General features: G+C 51.0%; 2 protein-coding genes and 1 long non-coding RNA gene across 3 annotated transcripts; all 3 read right to left on the bottom strand.

Annotated features, from left to right (window-relative positions):
* Positions 1-1447: 1447 nt before the first annotated feature.
* On the bottom strand, positions 1448-9093 carry LOC128818497 (omega-hydroxyceramide transacylase-like). Its single transcript, XM_053997894.1, has 9 exons — positions 8662-9093; positions 7371-7384; positions 4446-4507; positions 3577-3797; positions 2852-2917; positions 2149-2358; positions 2008-2068; positions 1499-1577; positions 1448-1454 (listed from the first exon to the last, which is right to left on the bottom strand). The coding sequence occupies exons 1-9, from the start codon at positions 9091-9093 to the stop codon at positions 1448-1450; spliced, it is 1152 nt and encodes a 383-aa protein (XP_053853869.1).
* A 3926-nt stretch (positions 9094-13019) lies between these two features.
* On the bottom strand, positions 13020-13800 carry LOC128818531 (uncharacterized). The gene is made up of 3 exons (XR_008440503.1): positions 13673-13800; positions 13532-13592; positions 13020-13101 (listed from the first exon to the last, which is right to left on the bottom strand). It is a non-coding gene; the product is annotated as an uncharacterized LOC128818531 (long non-coding RNA).
* Position 13801: 1 nt separating this feature from the next.
* Positions 13802-15373, bottom strand: LOC128818496 (1-acylglycerol-3-phosphate O-acyltransferase Pnpla3-like; the record flags this gene model as incomplete). Its single annotated transcript, XM_053997893.1, has 3 exons — positions 15101-15373; positions 14376-14441; positions 13802-13882 (listed from the first exon to the last, which is right to left on the bottom strand). Coding segments are annotated over exons 1-3 (396 nt in total), but the record flags the coding sequence as incomplete, so codon positions are not given.
* Between the last annotated feature and the right edge of the window lie 3078 nt (positions 15374-18451).

The raw sequence follows: 18451 nt of genomic DNA, 5'->3' as shown, positions 1-18451 counted from the left end.
GTGTTCACACGTTTATCCCCCTGCTGCTTTGGTAGCATCGCTGATGTTCTGGCATTGCACAGAGAAACAGTGAAAGAGCCTTTTCCTGGCCTTGATCAGTAGGGCTTTTCCTTCCCAGAACTGGAAAATGTGATGTGCTTCTGCTCGGGAGATGGAGAGCCTGGACTCACCCCTTGATTGCTCTCTGGCCTAACAAAGGAGTCTTGATTCCTCCCACAGGAGGATTTTTTCACCTCAGGCTGGTTAAAAACCTTGCAGCCCAGCTGCAAAGCAGAGGCAGAGATTCCTGATAGCCCAGAGCTGCCCAACTTCCTAAGAAACCTCATTCCCACCCTGTTGCTTCCAAGTGCTGCACGGAGGTCAGACTGATGGAGCCTTTAAAAAAGCAACCAGGGAAGCAACTTCTGCAGCCTAACACTGTGTCCTGCATTTCTTAGTGGGTCGAGAGTTGGCTTGTTTTCAAAGGAAATCTCTTTCTTGCTTCCATTTTATGTTTTCCAAACTTCTCTTTTTAGATCCGGAATGGTAACAGTCCTATTCTTTCCCCTTTATATTCCTCTTTTCTTCTAGACCTTCCAGGTATACCTGGTTGTATCTTTTTTCAGTTTTCATTTAATTTATGTGGCTCCATTTTAAAGAATTGTCATGTTGAAAAAGCTGAGCAATTTTTCTTAATCTGATGAATTCTGACATGTTGAAAGACTCAGAAGGAAAGAGAAAATAAAGAGTAAAATGGAAATAAATATTGAATTACATGAGATGCTTCTTAGTATTTTTTACTAACAACAAACTGGAAACTGAAATGCTGTGGATTGACTGGTTTTCCATGCAAAACTAAAAGGGGAGCAGGCATTATTTTGCATAGGATTGCAGAAAACAATAAGTTTTGGATTGAAACCTGCCTTGTCTTGCTTGAAAATGACACAGCAAGAAGTTTACCTGCAGCTCTAGCACGCTTTCCTTGCACTTTGTATTTCTGTGGCTGCAGCCAGAGTTCCTGAGGAGAAGTTTGGATTTGGCTAGCACAGCAAAGGCAGCTTGAACCCTTGACACACCCCTGGAGAAGGGATGTGTGGGCAGAACCTGTTCTTACCTCACTGGGTGAGTGAATACATGGCCTTCTCCAAGGAAGGAGCTCCTTCTCCATGGAGCCCTTCTGACCCAGCCACCAATGAAGTCCTCAATGCTCACCCAAATCCAGGGTGAGGGCTCAGTGTGAGGCCTCACTCATAACCCGTGATGTGAGAGGGAACTTTCTCCCATTCCTGATGTTCTCACCTGCCCCAGAGCCCCTTTGGGCACTGACAGCCCTGAGCAAGTGTTGCTTAAAAATCGATGGGGTGAAGGAGGAGCTTTACCTTCCTGGGGGTGGAGAAGGTGGTGTGGGGCTTCCTATTCTTCTTCATCTGCTGCCTGGCGGATTCCTGGACTCTCTTTGGTGTCACCCTCATGATCTGTAGCTCTGGAGTGAAAAACACTCAGTCGAGGCTTCCGGTGCAGGGTCTCGTCACCTTTCTGATTTGATTCATTGGCCAAGGAAAGTGTGAAGCCCTCGAAGTAATTCACCTGGAAATCCCCTGGTGGGAAGAGATTCCAGCTCTCACTGCTTGTTGCTCAGCTGCCAGGTCTGCAGCAGTGTGAGGCATGACCTGGGCCGAGTGGAAATCAGGGATACTGCTGACCCCAGGGCTCAGGAATCACCAAACCTTGCTGCTCTGTGCATCAGGGGCTTATCAAACACCACGCAGGGCACGTGAGCCCTAGAGGTCCTGGGACCTGTGTTCCCTGGGAAAAAGCTCTGTCATGCCCGGGGTGGCAGAGAAAAGGGGAGTGTGGCTCCAGAAGCAGCTTCAGGAGAGGCCAGGACTCAAGGAATCCTGGCAGTGCCAGGAATGCAGGCATTTCTCTGCCGCAGTCACTCTGGGGCAGCATCTCTTTCCTTGTGTCAGCAAACCAAGGATGTAGGGGAAGCACCCAACCCACCTGTCCACACTTCCAATCACTTACTCAGTCTTTTTAGGAAGGAGACCATGTCCTGGTAGCCCTGGATATAAAAGCGGTCCATGACCTGTGAGAGGAGGTGGCAGTCAGTGCAGCTGGGCTGCTGCAGGGGGCTCATGGCTCTGGCTACCTGGAGGAGCTGCTCACCTGACGTGTGGGAACCTGAAAAATGTGCTGTAAGCGGCAGATGTTCATTTTTGAGATCTGTAAGATACAGTCAGAGAGCTGGAAGGTCAAGAAGGCAGCGGGGCCATCCTTGGGGCAGATGTCGTATTCGCCGGCGAAGGCAGAGATGGTGATGGTGGTGCGGGACACGAAGTCGGCTTTCCACATGGCCAGCTCCCCGTCCACGTAGCGCTGGGAGACACAACAGGGAGCCCTGAGCCTTCCCCTCGCGGGGAGAGCAGTGCTGTTCACATGGACAAACGTGGGCCTTGTTCCCCAGGCAGGCCCACACCAGACCGAGGTTCTGGGGCTCCACAGATCCCCTTGCAGGGAACTGCCCCACCTGCAGCTCCCGTGCTCCAGGTCCACACCTGCCCTCCTCCCTTCCCGCCAAAGAACTACTGCAATCAAACTGGGAGGACAGTGCAGCAGAAGAGAGGTGAGGCAACCCCAGGGACAGGAGAAGATGGATAATTCTGTGAGAAGCTCAGTCCTGTCTGCAGTGAGGTCAGATTTTGGGGCTCCGTTCTTCCCTCTGCAGGCACTGGGGGAACCCAGCCTTGAGCTATGTTGGTGGCAAACACAGGTAGAAACATCCTTAATGTCACCACTGGAGAAAGGACAGAGACTGGAGGGGCCCTGGGCCTGAGCTGGGACAGGGTCTCCAGACCACAAAGCTACTCACCACCCCACGGAACGTTGGAGGGAAAATCCCAAAATACAGTGGGAGGAAGCAACTGCACATCACAGCCTGTGGGCGAGATGGGAAAGACAAAGGTGAGTGAAGAGCCACAGAAAGTGCTACCTTTGGGAGGGGTGGCTCACCTGTGAGTGCCAAAACAGGGCTCCCTAGCTGGGTTATTAGGCACCACAGACTAATGGGCACCAGACCATGTCTGATACCACAGCCAGGGCAGAGAAGTAGGAAGAGAACCTGTGAAATGCCTCAAATTGCTCTCTACATGTTCAGCATAATTCAGACAGTAATCAAAAGGGCTGATTTTTGAAAATTATTTCAGCTTGTCTGGATTCAGATGGTGGCAAGGACAGAAATCGTGGCATGGGCTAGAATGGACCAGGGCCTGTTAGGATAAGACAAGGGGTGATGGTTTGTAACTACAAGGGGGGAGATTTAGATATAGGGAAGATATTTTTTACCATGAGGGTGTTGAGGCCCTGCACAGGTTGCCCAGAGACGCTGGGCATCCTGGAACCATCCAAGGCCAGGTTGGATGGGGCTTGAAACCAACCTGGGACAGTGGAAGGTCCCTGCCCATGACAGGGTGGACCTTGATGAGCTTTAAGGTCTCACCCAACCCAAACTGTTCTGTGATTTTGTGCTGTGGGACATGGCCAGGCAGCAAATGTCTCCCAGCTCCTCCCTCACAGGGTAGCTGTGGCTGCTCCCACCTGAATCAGCTCCTCCTTCGAGGCAAACTCGGACACTGTCACGCATCTCCAGTCGTGCAGGCGGGTGAGGATAATGTGCAGCTTTCCAGACACCAGCTCGTGGGCATTTGGAGGCAGGAATTTGTCTAAGGTCTCCCTTAGGAGTCTAGGTACCCCTCTTCCAGGGACCAGCCCCCAGAGAGAGATTTTCAAGCGACTGAGGACATATTCCTTTAACTCATCTGAAGCAAAGCAAAGCAAAGCAATCATTCTACATCCCGTATATTGTTATTTATGTGCATTCTGAGCTGCAATTCCACCTGGGAAAGGGGTATTTTATCCAGCTCCTAAATGCTCATTTGGAGCCATTGTGTTTCATTAGAGCTGGAGCTCCCTTTGAGTGGACCCAACTTTTCCAAGGACTTTCAATACTGAAGGAGGCAGAAATGTTTTGTTTTCTTTTCCCATTTCTCCCCACTTTCTACACAAGGCATCTTAAAAGTTTTTGGACATATGGGAGAAAATGGACATGAAGCCTTTGTATAACATTTCCTCCTGTTAGCTCTGTAGCTATGCCCTGCTAATCTGTCTTCTTTCTCCACATTTTTTGGGGAAACATATTTCTGCCAGCAATCCTAAATGCCTTATCAGGGAGAGCACCTCTGTTCCTTTTATGAGATACGTTTGCCATGAATTTCAGTTTATAAGTTGCAATGACTGTTTTCCTTCTGCTGCCTAATTTACATGTTTTCCACTATTCAAGAAAGAAATAAAACAAAAAATCTGAGGAATTAACCACTGGTATTGAAAGAAAAATCTTCTGCAACTCCACAATTCCCAGGTATTCCATCTCTTTAGACACAAAATAAACAAAACTCTGTAGCTCTTACCCAGATCACATCCACACAATCCGACTGTAGCTAGAATAGATCCTGAAGATCCTCCATAGATCCTGTGTGCAGATTTCATTATGTCAGGAGACAAGTCCCGCAAAGCAGATAACACTCCAGCTTGGTACCAAATCATGAAACTACATCCTCTAAACAGTATAGAGTAAGGTTTTCCCTCTTTTCCAGTTATTTTCAGCATCTCTGCCAACTCCAAGCACCCCAACAGCAAGAAAACAGCTGCCCAACAGCTTCAGTGGGTTGTCCGGAGCCAGCCAGCGCTCAGCTGTGGTTCTCTTTCCAACCACGCTCTCAGAGTCTTATAGCCCTCTGAGCCAAAGGTCCAGTGAAAGAGCAGCAGTGGGCAGAAGTGGATGATGTGATGTCCTAATGCTCATTAAAATGAGATTACTGCCATGCAAGGTGCCAGAGGTGAGCACTGGCAGCCCCAGGCGATGGGGACAGCCACATGTCACACTGATGTGTTGGGGAGCAGCCCAGGAGTTTGGTGTGCCCCAGGACTGAGTCTTTGGGAGGGAAAAGTGGCTTCCCAAAGTGGTGAACTGCTTCAGTGATACCCTGGAGTACCCAGCACAAAATTCCAGCCACTTGGGCAGCAGGAATCCGCAAATATTCCCTGGCACAAAAGAGTCTTGCAAGCTGCTGCTCAAAACTCTCTTGCCCCATTTGCAACAGGTTGCCAAACCCCATCACAGGGAGTGGAAAAGGTGGCTGGATTACTAAAGAAATCACAACAGAATTTGGAGCAGGTGATTGGGATACTAAAGAAATTACAACCCAAGTTGTTTTCCTTGTTTCACAATTTCAGGGCCTGAGTTAGCTTTCAAGAGGGTAAAAATACAGAGTCCAGGTGACAACTCATTGTTTCACCTGCCTCCTATATGGCTGAAGTTTCAGTAGAGAAAGAGGTTGATAAAGAAGGAAAGAAGAAGGAAAAAAGTCTGACAAACGCAGGGATTTATTGGTTATCCATGGAGAAATGCAAAGCCTTCTTAGCTTTGCTGCTGGGTGAGACATTGGGAAGCTGCTGGTGGGAAAAGCAGCGCTGAGAGCTGGGCAAGACAGAGGCAAGTGACCAGCACAGACAATAACAACTTGGATATGCCTCTCCTGATATACACAGAAATCTAGGCATCATCTTCAGGCAAAATGCTTCCAAAGGCACCAGGGGATGCTTCTCTCCCTCTTGCTGTGTGCCAGGGCAGTGCTGGAGAGATTTGGATGCAGCCCTGATCTCTGTGAGGGGGCTGCAAAACAGCCCTGAGGATGACAGAGCAGCTGTGCCTGACCTGCTGGGGCTGGCAGGGCTGTGGGCTCCACTAACCCCAAAGCATCAGCCCAAGGTTAATCCAGCCCCAATTCCACACGGGAGCAGCGTCTGCCACCACCCAGGAGCCAAGGCCCTGAGCTCCTTGCACACACCTTGCAGGTCCCGCTGCTGCGCAGCAAAATAAAACCGAAGACTCAAGACAAGCGGCATAAATATATTCCGTGCCTAATCAAGAGGACAAATGCACTGGAAATAATTTTCCATCTACTCTTTAGTGCAAGGATCCCCCAAGAATTGACTGCAATGAGAAGAGTCAACTTCAGAAGCAGCTTCTGGTGCAGGAGGGAAGGGGCATTTGGAATGCGTGGGTGAGGCACACAAAGCTCGTGAGCTTAAGGAAAAGCTTTATGGCCACTTGCATGGCTGGTGGAAAATACCAGAGCCAGTCTGGCAGCAGCACCAGCATTCCCAGTGCTTCAAGCCTTGTGTTCAAGCCTCCTGCCCTCAGTCAGCAGCAGGGGAAGGAACTAGAAATGTGACACATTATTGCACCGCTTTCCAAATACAGCTGGAGAGCTCTGGCACTCCAGTCCCAAACCAAAGGCATGGATCACGCCACACAGGTCATGTTTTACTCTTAATTGCACCTCTGTAATAGGGAGAGCGTTTGTAAATCCCTTTGTTTTACCTTCTTACCCAGTCTTGCAGCACCAAGAAGTACACAGTGTTTATCTTGGAAAAGCAGAGGGAAGCCAAGAGTGCACCTGCTTATTCCCTCCTAGCATTAGTGCCACGTCTCCCTGGCTTTCAAAGCCTTGGACTGTCCCTGGTGTCTTCCAAAGGGAGCAAGGAGTTAGAAAAAATGTAGTTGGGTGCAGTTGGTGTCAGAGTGAGGTAGCAGGGCTCCAAAAAGGTGGGGTTTGGAAAGCAGCAATCCAGGTGATCTGAGTAGGAGTGACCCAGGTGGCATGAACAGTGATTGGGAAATGCTGCTGTGGAAATGCAGAAGGTGTTTCTTGGCCTCTCTCTGCCCTGCCCCAGGATGGGACACAGGCTGTGTGTGTTCCTGAGTGATGCCCTGTGTTTCAAGTCTGTTGTTTTGCCAGGCCAAACACCCTCATGGCATTTGGCATTTCCCCATCACCGGGTCAGAAACCACTGTGAGCCCAGGGACCCTGCTCATCTGTCCCTCATTTTTTCATCCTGGCTCTGGGGACAAATGTCACCAGTCCTGCTTCCCCACACACCAGCCTAGCCTCAGTGCCTCCTGCTCCCGTGGATAATTGGAGACACCCTGTGATGCTGCAGGGTCCAAAACAGGGAATCTGACCATTCTCTACAGCTACAGCAGGGCGAGAAGAAAGGACTGAGGGGCCGAAAGACACCAATGCAGAAAGGCAAAAATGCACTTCTATGATGGGTTGAAATCTTCTCACGTGAGCATCTAATCTTAGCAAAAACCAGTCTGTGTTTCTCTCCTTCATGAAAGCTGGGTTTTATTATTTGTGTCTAAACAGTCCGTGATTAATGAAGGCGTTTCCATGGCACTTCCTCAGTTGAGTGCACTGGAACAGGAGCAGAATAAAGGAGTGGCTCTGGCAGGGGTCTGAACTTGCCCACGCTGGGGCCTTGCTCACCTGTGCGTGCTCACCTGGGCCCCTCAGTTGCCTCTTGGCTGCTCCATGTTTCCTCACATGCCAGTGGCTGCCTCCTCAGCAGGCAGGGCTGACACTGGCCTAGGGAGCACATTCCCATCCCTGTCCTCCCTCCGGGACACAGATGTTAGCAGAGTTGACAACACGAGTGAGGTTTTTGCCGCTGATGTCACAGGCAACCTTTCTTCTAGGTAGGAAAGAAAAGAGTGGAAATGATGCACCCTGGACCTTGCCTCACTAATTGGTATTTCTGTGGCTTTGGCAGCTCCCAGAACGTGCCCCAACACACTTATCTTTCCTTCTACCAGGAGTGTGGCACAGGAACCTCCAGCCTATCCTACGTTCAGCATTAAGCAGAGAAACCTTTTCCCTGTTCCTGTGACAAACACCTCATCCGGGGACATGAGGTGATGATGTCACTGCCCAGGGCAGCTGCGAGAGCTGCGCTGACGGAGATGGTGACTTCAGCACGGTGACTTCACTTGGCTCTGGAGCAGTGCCTGGTGCTCCCAGCCAAGGGCAGGGCTCTGCAGGACAGACCTTCCTGCTCAGCTGCACCCCCAGGCAGAGAGCACCAGGAAATGTTGGAGCAGATCACCTCCAGCTGGAAGGAGTTCTGGCAGGCACAGCTTCATTTCAGGCCAGAAGAGATTCCTTAGCCTTGCCAGAGCCTTAGGATCACTCTGTTATACCACTAAGACATTTCAGTAGTAGAGAATGGTTTGGCCTGGAAGAAACTTTAAACCATATCCAGTTCCACCCCTGCCACGGCAGGGACACCTTCACTGTCCCAGATTGCTCCAAGCCCTGTCCAACCTGGCCTTGAAATAATTACACACCAGAGCCAAGGGGCAGTCCTGCACGATGTAGGCACAGCTGGACTGCTGGGTTACTTTGGAAAAAGGAAAAAGCTCAGCCTAAATGATTTACACCCAAGTGACAGCCTGGGAGTCCCTGGTGCAGGGGCTGCTGCTCAGCAGCAGGAGGATGATGCTTCTACAGAATCGTGGAATCATCGATTCATGGAATGGTTTGGGCTGGAAGGGACCTTAAAGCTCATCTCATTCCACCCTCTGCCATGGTCAGGGCCACCTTCCATTAGACCAGGTTCCTTCAAGCCCTGTCTAGCCTGGCCTTGCTCCAGGTGCTCCCTGGTGAATCTCTATTCCCTGGATTAATGTCTACTCCCTGCATTAACCCCCTTTTCCCGGGATTAGGCGCCCCTAGTCAGGGCCCGCTTCTCCCGCTCCCCTGAGCGCTCGGCATTTCCCACCCCTGGCGCTCTGAGGGCTCGGCCGTTCCTGTTCCCGTTCCCATTGCTCTGAGGGCTCGGCCGTTCCTGTTCCCGTTCCCATTGCTCTGAGGGCTCGGCTGTTCCCGCTCCTGGGGCTCTGAGGGCTCGGCCGTTCCCGCTCCCGGGGCTCTGAGGGCTCGGCCGTTCCCGCTCCCGGGGCTCTGAGGGCTCGGCCGTTCCCGCTCCTGGGGCTCTCAGGGCTCGGCCGTTCCCGCTCCCGGGGCTCTCAGGGCTCGGCCGTTCCCGCTCCCGGGGCTCTGAGGGCTCGGCCGTTCCTGCCACCGGGGCTCTGAGGGCTCGGCCGTTCCTGTTCCCGTTCCCGTTCCCATTGCTCTGAGGGCTCGGCCGTTCCCGCCCCTGGCGCTCTGAGGGCTCGGCCGTTCCTGTTCCCGTTCCCGTTCCCATTCCCATTGCTCTGAGCGCTCGGCCGTTCCCGCCCCTGGCGCTCTGAGGGCTCGGCCGTTCCCGTTCCCATTGCTCTGAGGGCTCGGCCGTTCCCGCTCCCGGGGCTCTGAGGGCTCGGCCGTTCCCGCCCCCGGGGCTCTGAGGGCTCAGCTGTTCCTTCTGCCCTTTGCCAACTTGGTAGCCGCTGCAGGCATCGGCCCTTCGCGTGCATCGTGGGAGCCCTTCGAAATGCGGGTAAGGCTTGCTAATTTGTGGTGGTTGCTATGAATATATATATATATTTTTTTTTTTTTTGCCTGATGTTACATTCTCTCTGCACAGCCCAGACCATGTCTGACACAGATGATGAAGCCGGGCTTGTTGGCACCAACACCCACTGTGTGCTGGTGCTCCCAAATCATGGAGGATTTAGAGAATCCCAGAGTGGTTTGGGTGGGAAGGGGCCTTAAAGCTCATCTCCTTTCACTTCCTTCCATAGGGTGAGGATATGGAGATATTTAGGCAGATCAGCTTCAGCTGGAAAGTGTTTGAGCAGGCCCAACTGAATTTCAGCCTAGAAGAGATTCCTTAGCCTATGTGAACCCTTAGGATCACCCGGATGTACCAGAAAGACACTTGAAAAGTAGATGACAGAATCCCAGAATGGTTTGTGTTGGAAGGGACCTCAAAGCTCACCCAGTCTCACCCTCTGCCACGGCAGGGACACCTTCACTATCCCAGGTTGCTCCAAGTGACCCTTGTCCTGTCCTGGCAGTTCCTGATGAGGGGTCCCTCTCCAGCTTCCCTGTAGCCCCTTCAGCTCCTTGAAGGGGCTGTGAGGTCTCCACACAACCTTCTGTTGTCCCGGCTGAGCAGCCCCAGTTTTCTCAGCCTGTCTCCATAGGGGAGGTGCTGCAGTCCCCTTATAACTTTCTGGCCCATTTTGATGGATCCCGTTTGCATTGGATCCTGTCTGCTCCTGTCTTGCATCCATCCTGGATGGATTTACACTTCTCAAGCACTGCAGCCAAAGGCAGGCTGCTCAAATCCAGCTGTTCCTGCCACAGGGCAAAGTGGAAGGCTCAGAGACACCCAGGCCTCCCCAGGCAGGAACAATCAGTCCATCATTTGCTTTTGCACCTCTGCTCCCTCCCACTTATCCAACAGCTCCTTCTCCAGGCTGCTGCAAGCACCAGCCCCACCTCCAGGCCGGACATTACCATTTCAGTCAGCCTGAGGCAGCTACCCTATTGAAATGGGCATTAAAATCTGCCGGAGAAAATTCTCATCTAGGAATTGGACTTCCAAATCCATTAGATGCATCTGCAAACCTTAGACACAAACAGGAGCACAGTTGGAAATGCCCAGTGTATCTCACCTGCCCCATGTGGTGCTTGAGCATAAACAATTAGTAAAACTTTGAGAAGATTAAGAAAAATCCATCTGCACAAAGTCCCCAAAATCAAATGGTTTTGGGTTTTGCTTTATTAATCCCTCATCTTTTCAAGCAAGCAGAGCTGGTGCTGTCTCCTCTTGGAGAAAGAGCTTGGAGCTAATGGCAACGGGGGCTTTGCCAGAGGCAAGGGATAGGGCAAAGTTTGGCATTGATTGGAATCATCTTGTGCAGGAGCTTGCTTGACCCCAAGGAAGCAAAGTGGGAAGGCCAGCTGCACCCAGTGGGGATAGAAGCAGCCTGGAATGCCTCCTCTGGGGGTGGATCGTGGGAATCACCCAGGGGCTGTGGCACTGCCTGTGCTGTGGCATTGGTGGCACAGTCCATGTGCTCCTCAGGGCAGGTCAGGCTCAGCCTTCAGGCTGGGTTCCAAGTTGCTCATTGCCTTTTTAAAGCAGAAACTGGGGCCAAAGGCAGCAGCGGGCTCAGAAATGCTCTTCTGTGGCCGACCTGGCCCTACAGGGAATAAAACCACGTTGGTCAGTCTGACAGACACCTCTGGCAGTTCCTGTGGCACAAAGTGCCTGGTCAGAGCTGCTTCCCTTCCTCCCGATGCATAAAGGGCAGCCGGTTTTGGTATCCTCAAAACATTACCCTTGTACTCCTGTCCTGTTGCTTGTCTCCTTCTGCTTTGAGCTCAGCAGGAATGTGAAGCCTGAGGTGGATGGGATGAGAGTCTGGAGACAAGCCAAGACAGCAGAGCTCCCTCTGGAGCTGCACCCTGCTGCAGGTCTAGAGGGAAGAGTCCTTGAGTCTGAGCCATGAAACTGAGCCCAACAAGGCCAAGCACGTGCCCAGTCCTGCCTGTGGCTCTGGCTGTTGGCTGCAGGTGCTTTATGCCAGAGTCTGTTTCCAGCCAGGGCACTAAGGAGGGTGCAATTCCTTGTGCAGTTGTCCTGCTGGGCACACAGATCAGTGGCTTGTGGAGAACCTGCTAGTGCAGCCTGAGCCTCGTGGGATTGCAGGCTGCAGACACTCGTCCAAGAAATCAAGTACAACGTGTTCACACGTTTATCCCCCTGCTGCTTTGGTAGCATCGCTGATGTTCTGGCATTGCACAGAGAAACAGTGAAAGAGCCTTTTCCTGGCCTTGATCAGTAGGGCTTTTCCTTCCCAGAACTGGAAAATGTGATGTGCTTCTGCTCGGGAGATGGAGAGCCTGGACTCACCCCTTGATTGCTCTCTGGCCTAACAAAGGAGTCTTGATTCCTCCCACAGGAGGATTTTTTCACCTCAGGCTGGTTAAAAACCTTGCAGCCCAGCTGCAAAGCAGAGGCAGAGATTCCTGATAGCCCAGAGCTGCCCAACTTCCTAAGAAACCTCATTCCCACCCTGTTGCTTCCAAGTGCTGCACGGAGGTCAGACTGATGGAGCCTTTAAAAAAGCAACCAGGGAAGCAACTTCTGCAGCCTAACACTGTGTCCTGCATTTCTTAGTGGGTCGAGAGTTGGCTTGTTTTCAAAGGAAATCTCTTTCTTGCTTCCATTTTATGTTTTCCAAACTTCTCTTTTTAGATCCGGAATGGTAACAGTCCTATTCTTTCCCCTTTATATTCCTCTTTTCTTCTAGACCTTCCAGGTATACCTGGTTGTATCTTTTTTCAGTTTTCATTTAATTTATGTGGCTCCATTTTAAAGAATTGTCATGTTGAAAAAGCTGAGCAATTTTTCTTAATCTGATGAATTCTGACATGTTGAAAGACTCAGAAGGAAAGAGAAAATAAAGAGTAAAATGGAAATAAATATTGAATTACATGAGATGCTTCTTAGTATTTTTTACTAACAACAAACTGGAAACTGAAATGCTGTGGATTGACTGGTTTTCCATGCAAAACTAAAAGGGGAGCAGGCATTATTTTGCATAGGATTGCAGAAAACAATAAGTTTTGGATTGAAACCTGCCTTGTCTTGCTTGAAAATGACACAGCAAGAAGTTTACCTGCAGCTCTAGCACGCTTTCCTTGCACTTTGTATTTCTGTGGCTGCAGCCAGAGTTCCTGAGGAGAAGTTTGGATTTGGCTAGCACAGCAAAGGCAGCTTGAACCCTTGAGACACCCCTAGAGAAGGGATGTGTGGGCAGAACCTGTTCTTACCTCACTGGGTGAGTGAATACATGGCCTTCTCCAAGGAAGGAGCTCCTTCTCCATGGAGCCCTTCTGACCCAGCCACCAATGAAGTCCTCAATGCTCACCCAAATCCAGGGTGAGGGCTCAGTGTGAGGCCTCACTCATAACCCGTGATGTGAGAGGGAACTTTCTCCCATTCCTGATGTTCTCACCTGCCCCAGAGCCCCTTTGGGCACTGACAGCCCTGAGCAAGTGTTGCTTAAAAATCGATGGGGTGAAGGAGGAGCTGTTTCTTTACCTTCCTGGGGGTGGAGAAGGTGGTGTGGGGCTTCCTATTCTTCTTCATCTGCTGCCTGGCGGATTCCTGGACTCTCTTTGGTGTCACCCTCATGATCTGTAGCTCTGGAGTGAAAAACACTCAGTCGAGGCTTCCGGTGCAGGGTCTCGTCACCTTTCTGATTTGATTCATTGGCCAAGGAAAGTGTGAAGCCCTCGAAGTAATTCACCTGGAAATCCCCTGGTGGGAAGAGATTCCAGCTCTCACTGCTTGTTGCTCAGCTGCCAGGTCTGCAGCAGTGTGAGGCATGACCTGGGCCAAGTGGAAATCAGGGATACTGCTGACCCCGGGGCTCAGGAATCACCAAACCTTGCTGCTCTGTGCATCAGGGGCTTATCAAACACCACGCAGGGCACGTGAGCCCTAGAGGTCCTGGGACCTGTGTTCCCTGGGAAAAAGCTCTGTCATGCCCGGTGTGGCAGAGAAAAGGGGAGTGTGGCTCCAGAAGCAGCTTCAGGAGAGGCCAGGACTCAAGGAATCCTGGCAGTGCCAGGAATGCAGGCATTTCTCTGCCGCAGTCACTCTGGGGCAGCATCTCTTTCCTTGTGTCAGCAAACCAAGGATGTAGGGGAAGCACCCAACCCACCTGTCCACACTTCCAATCACTTACTCAGTCTTTTTAGGAAGGAGACCATGTCCTGGTAGCCCTGGATATAAAAGCGGTCCATGACCTGTGAGAGGAGGTGGCAGTCAGTGCAGCTGGGCTGCTGCAGGGGGCTCATGGCTCTGGCTACCTGGAGGAGCTGCTCACCTGACGTGTGGGAACCTGAAAAATGTGCTGTAAGCGGCAGATGTTCATTTTTGAGATCTGTAAGATACAGTCAGAGAGCTGGAAGGTCAAGAAGGCAGCGGGGCCATCCTTGGGGCAGATGTCGTATTCGCCGGCGAAGCCAGAGATGGTGATGGTGGTGCGGGACACGAAGTCGGCTTTCCACATGGCCAGCTCCCCGTCCACGTAGCGCTGGGAGACACAACAGGGAGCCCTGAGCCTTCCCCTCGCGGGGAGAGCAGTGCTGTTCACATGGGCAAACGTGGGCCTTGTTCCCCAGGCAGGCCCACACCAGACCGAGGTTCTGGGGCTCCACAGATCCCCTTGCAGGGAACTGCCCCACCTGCAGCTCTCGTGCTCCAGGTCCACACCTGCCCTCCTCCCTTCCCGCCAAAGAACTACTGCAATCAAACTGGGAGGACAGTGCAGCAGAAGAGAGGTGAGGCAACCCCAGGGACAGGAGAAGATGGATAATTCTGTGAGAAGCTCAGTCCTGTCTGCAGTGAGGTCAGATTTTGGGGCTCCGTTCTTCCCTCTGCAGGCACTGGGGGAACCCAGCCTTGAGCTATGTTGCTGGCAAACACAGGTAGAAACATCCTTAATGTCACCACTGGAGAAAGGACAGAGACTGGAGGGGCCCTGGGCCTGAGCTGGGACAGGGTCTCCAGGCCACAAAGCTACTCACCACCCCACGGAACGTTGGAGGGAAAATCCCAAAATACAGTGGAACGAAGCAACTGCACATCACAGCCTGTGGGTGAGATGGGAAAGACAAAGGTGAGCGAAAAGCCACAGAAAGTGCTACCTTTGGGAAGGGTGGCTCATCTGTGAGTGCCAAAACAGGGCTCCCCAGCTGGGTTATTGGGCACCACAGACTAATGGGCACCAGACCATGTCTGATACCACAGGCATGGCAGAGAGGTAGGAAGGGAACCTGTGAAATGCCTCAAATTGCTCTCTACATGTTCAGCATAATTCAGACAGTAATCAAAAGGGCTGATTTTTGAAAATTATTTCAGCTTGTCTGGATTCAGATGGTGGCAAGGACAGAAATCGTGGCATGGGCTAGAATGGACCAGGGCCTGTTAGGATAAGACAAGGGGTGATGGTTTGTAACTACAAGGGGGGAGATTTAGATATAGGGAAGATAATTTTTACCATGAGGGTGTTGAGGCCCTGCACGGGTTGCCCAGAGACGCTGGGCATCCTGGAACCATCCAAGGCCAGGTTGGATGGGGCTTGAAACCAACCTGGGACAGTGGAAGGTCCCTGCCCATGACAGGGTGGACCTTGATGAGCTTTAAGGTCTCACCCAACCCAAACCGTTCTGTGATTTTGTGCTGTGGGACATGGCCAGGCAGCAAATGTCTCCCAGCTCCTCCCTCACAGGGTAGCTGTGGCTGCTCCCACCTGAATCAGCTCCTCCTTCGAGGCAAACTCGGACACTGTCACGCATCTCCAGTCGTGCAGGCGGGTGAGGATAATGTGCAGCTTTCCAGACACCAGCTCGTGGGCATTTGGAGGCAGGAATTTGTCTAAGGTCTCCCTTAGGGCTCTATGTACCCCTCTTCCAGGGACCAGCCCCCAGAGAGAGATTTTCAAGCGACTGAGGAAGTACTTAATTACCTCATCTGAAGCAAAGCAAAGCAAAGCAATCATTCTACATCCCTTATATTGTTATTTATGTGCATTCTGAGCTGCAATTCCACCTGGGAAAGGGGTATTTTATCCAGCTGCTAAATGCTCATTTAGAGCCATTGTGTTTCATTAGGGCTGGAGCTCCCTTTGAGTGGACCCAACTTTTCCAAGGGCTTTCAATACTGAAGGAGGCAGAAATGTTTTGTTTTCTTTTCCCATTCCTCCCCACTTTCTGCACAAGGCATCTTAAAAGTTTTTGGACATATGGGAGAAAATGGACATGAAGCCTTTGTATAACATTTCCTCCTGTTAGCTCTGCAGCTATGCCCTGCTAATGTGTCTTCTTTCTCCACATTTTTTTGGGAAACATATTTCTGCCAGCAGTCCCAAATGCCTTATCAGGGAGAGCACCTCTCTTCCTTTTATTAGATATGCCTACCACGAATTTCAGTTTAAACGATGCAATGACTATGTTTCCTCTGTTTTCTCTGCGCTGTCTGATTTAAACATATTTTCCACTATTCAAGAATCGAAAAAATGAAAATCTGAGAAATTAACCACTGATATTGAAAGAAAAATCTTCTGCAACTCCACAATTCCCAGGTATTCCATCTCTTTAGACACAAAATAAACAAAACTCTGTAGCTCTTACCCAGATCACATCCACACAATCCGACTGTAGCTACAACAGATCCTGAAGATCCTCCATAGATCCTGTGTGCAGATTTCATTATGTCAGGAGACAAGTCCCGCAAAGCAGATAACACTCCAGCTTGGTACAAAATCATGAAACTACATCCTCTAAACAGTATAGAGTAAGGTTTTCCCTCTTTTCCAGTTATTTTCAGCATCTCTGCCAACTCCAAGCACCCCAACAGCAAGAAAACAGCTGCCCAACAGCTTCAATGGGTTGTCCAGAGCCAGCCAGCGCTCAGCTGTGGTTCTCTTTCCAACCACGCTCTCAGAGTCTTATAGCCCTCTGAGCCAAAGGTCCAGTGAAAGAGCAGCAGTGGGCAGAAGTGGATGATGTGATGTCCTAATGCTCATTAAAATGAGATTACTGCCATGCAAGGTGCCAGAGGTGAGCACTGGCAGCCCCAGGCGATGGGGACAGCCACATGTCACACTGATGTGTTGGGGAGCAGCCCAGGGGTCTGGTGTGCCCCAGGACTGAGTCTTTGGGAGGGAAAAGTGGCTTCCCAAAGTGGTGAACTGCTTCAGTGACACCCTGGAGTACCCAGCACAAAATTCCAGCCTCTTGGGCAGTAGGAATCCGCAAATATTCCCTGGCACAAAAGAGTCTTGCAAGCTGCTGCTCAAAACTCTCTTGCCCCATTTGCAACAGGTTGCCAAACCCCATCACAGGGAGTGGAAAAGGTGGCTGGATTACTAAAGAAATCACAACAGAATTTGGAGCAGGTGATTGGGATACTAAAGAAATTACAACCCAAGTTGTTTTCCTTGTTTCACAATTTCAGGGCCTGAGTTAGCTTTCAAGAGGGTAAAAATACAGAGTCCAGGTGACAACTCATTGTTTCACCTGCCTCCTATATGGCTGAAGTTTCAGTAGAGAAAGAGGTTGATAAAAGAAGGAAAGAAGAAGGAAAAAAGTCTGACAAACGCAGGGATTTATTGGTTATCCATGGAGAAATGCAAAGCCTTCTTAGCTTTGCTGCTGGGTGAGACATTGGGAAGCTGCTGGTGGGAAAAGCAGCGCTGAGAGCTGGGCAAGACAGAGGCAAGTGACCAGCACAGACAATAACAACTTGGATATGCCTCTCCTGATATACACAGAAATCTAGGCATCATCTTCAGGCAAAATGCTTCCAAAGGCACCAGGGGATGCTTCTCTCCCTCTTGCTGTGTGCCAGGGCAGTGCTGGAGAGATTTGGATGCAGCCCTGATCTCTGTGAGGGGGCTGCAAAACAGCCCTGAGGATGACAGAGCAGCTGTGCCTGACCTGCTGGGGCTGGCAGGGCTGTGGGCTCCACTAACCCCAAAGCATCAGCCCAAGGTTAATCCAGCCCCAATTCCACACGGGAGCAGCGTCTGCCACCACCCAGGAGCCAAGGCCCTGAGCTCCTTGCACACACCTTGCAGGTCCCGCTGCTGCGCAGCAAAATAAAACCGAAGACTCAAGACAAGCGGCATAAATATATTCCGTGCCTAATCAGGAGGACAAATGCACTGGAAATAATTTTCCATCTACTCTTTAGTGCAAGGATCCCCCAAGAATTGACTGCAATGAGAAGAGTCAACTTCAGAAGCAGCTTCTGGTGCAGGAGGGAAGGGGCATTTGGAATGCGTGGGTGAGGCACACAAAGCTCGTGAGCTTAAGGAAAAGCTTTATGGCCACTTGCATGGCTGGTGGAAAATACCAGAGCCAGTCTGGCAGCAGCACCAGCATTCCCAGTGCTTCAAGCCTTGTGTTCAAGCCTCCTGCCCTCAGTCAGCAGCAGGGGAAGGAACTAGAAATGTGACACATTATTGCACCGCTTTCCAAATACAGCTGGAGAGCTCTGGCACTCCAGTCCCAAACCAAAGGCATGGATCACGCCACACAGGTCATGTTTTACTCTTAATTGCACCTCTGTAATAGGGAGAGCGTTTGTAAATCCCTTTGTTTTACCTTCTTACCCAGTCTTGCAGCACCAAGAAGTACACAGTGTTTATCTTGGAAAAGCAGAGGGAAGCCAAGAGTGCACCTGCTTATTCCCTCCTAGCATTAGTGCCACGTCTCCCTGGCTTTCAAAGCCTTGGACTGTCCCTGGTGTCTTCCAAAGGGAGCAAGGAGTTAGAAAAAATGTAGTTGGGTGCAGTTGGTGTCAGAGTGAGGTAGCAGGGCTCCAAAAAGGTGGGGTTTGGAAAGCAGCAATCCAGGTGATCTGAGTAGGAGTGACCCAGGTGGCATGAACAGTGATTGGGAAATGCTGCTGTGGAAATGCAGAAGGTGTTTCTTGGCCTCTCTCTGCCCTGCCCCAGGATGGGACACAGGCTGTGTGTGTCCCTGAGTGATGCCCTGTGTTTCAAGTCTGTTGTTTTGCCAGGCCAAACACCCTCATGGCATTTGGCATTTCCCCATCACCGGGTCAGAAACCACTGTGAGCCCAGGGACCCTGCTCA

Source organism: Vidua macroura, chromosome 24, assembly GCF_024509145.1.
Source record: "Vidua macroura isolate BioBank_ID:100142 chromosome 24, ASM2450914v1, whole genome shotgun sequence".
Lineage (NCBI taxonomy): Eukaryota > Metazoa > Chordata > Aves > Passeriformes > Viduidae > Vidua > Vidua macroura.
The sequence above is the reverse complement of the archived record's forward strand: the minus strand, read 5'-3'. Positions and strand labels throughout refer to the sequence as shown.

Bases quoted from the DNA above. Each gene is read 5' to 3' on its own strand.
- LOC128818497 (XM_053997894.1), bottom strand. From the start codon at position 9,093: ATGGGAATGGGAACGGGAACGGGAACAGGAACGGCCGAGCCCTCAGAG. The intron at 3,798-4,445 runs GTAAGAGCTACA...GCTTTGCTTCAG, and splicing joins ATTGTGTGGATGTGATCTGG to ATGAGTTAAAGGAATATGTC. The intron at 1,578-2,007 runs GTAAGTGATTGG...TCTTCCCACCAG, and splicing joins CTCCTTCCTAAAAAGACTGA to GGGATTTCCAGGTGAATTAC.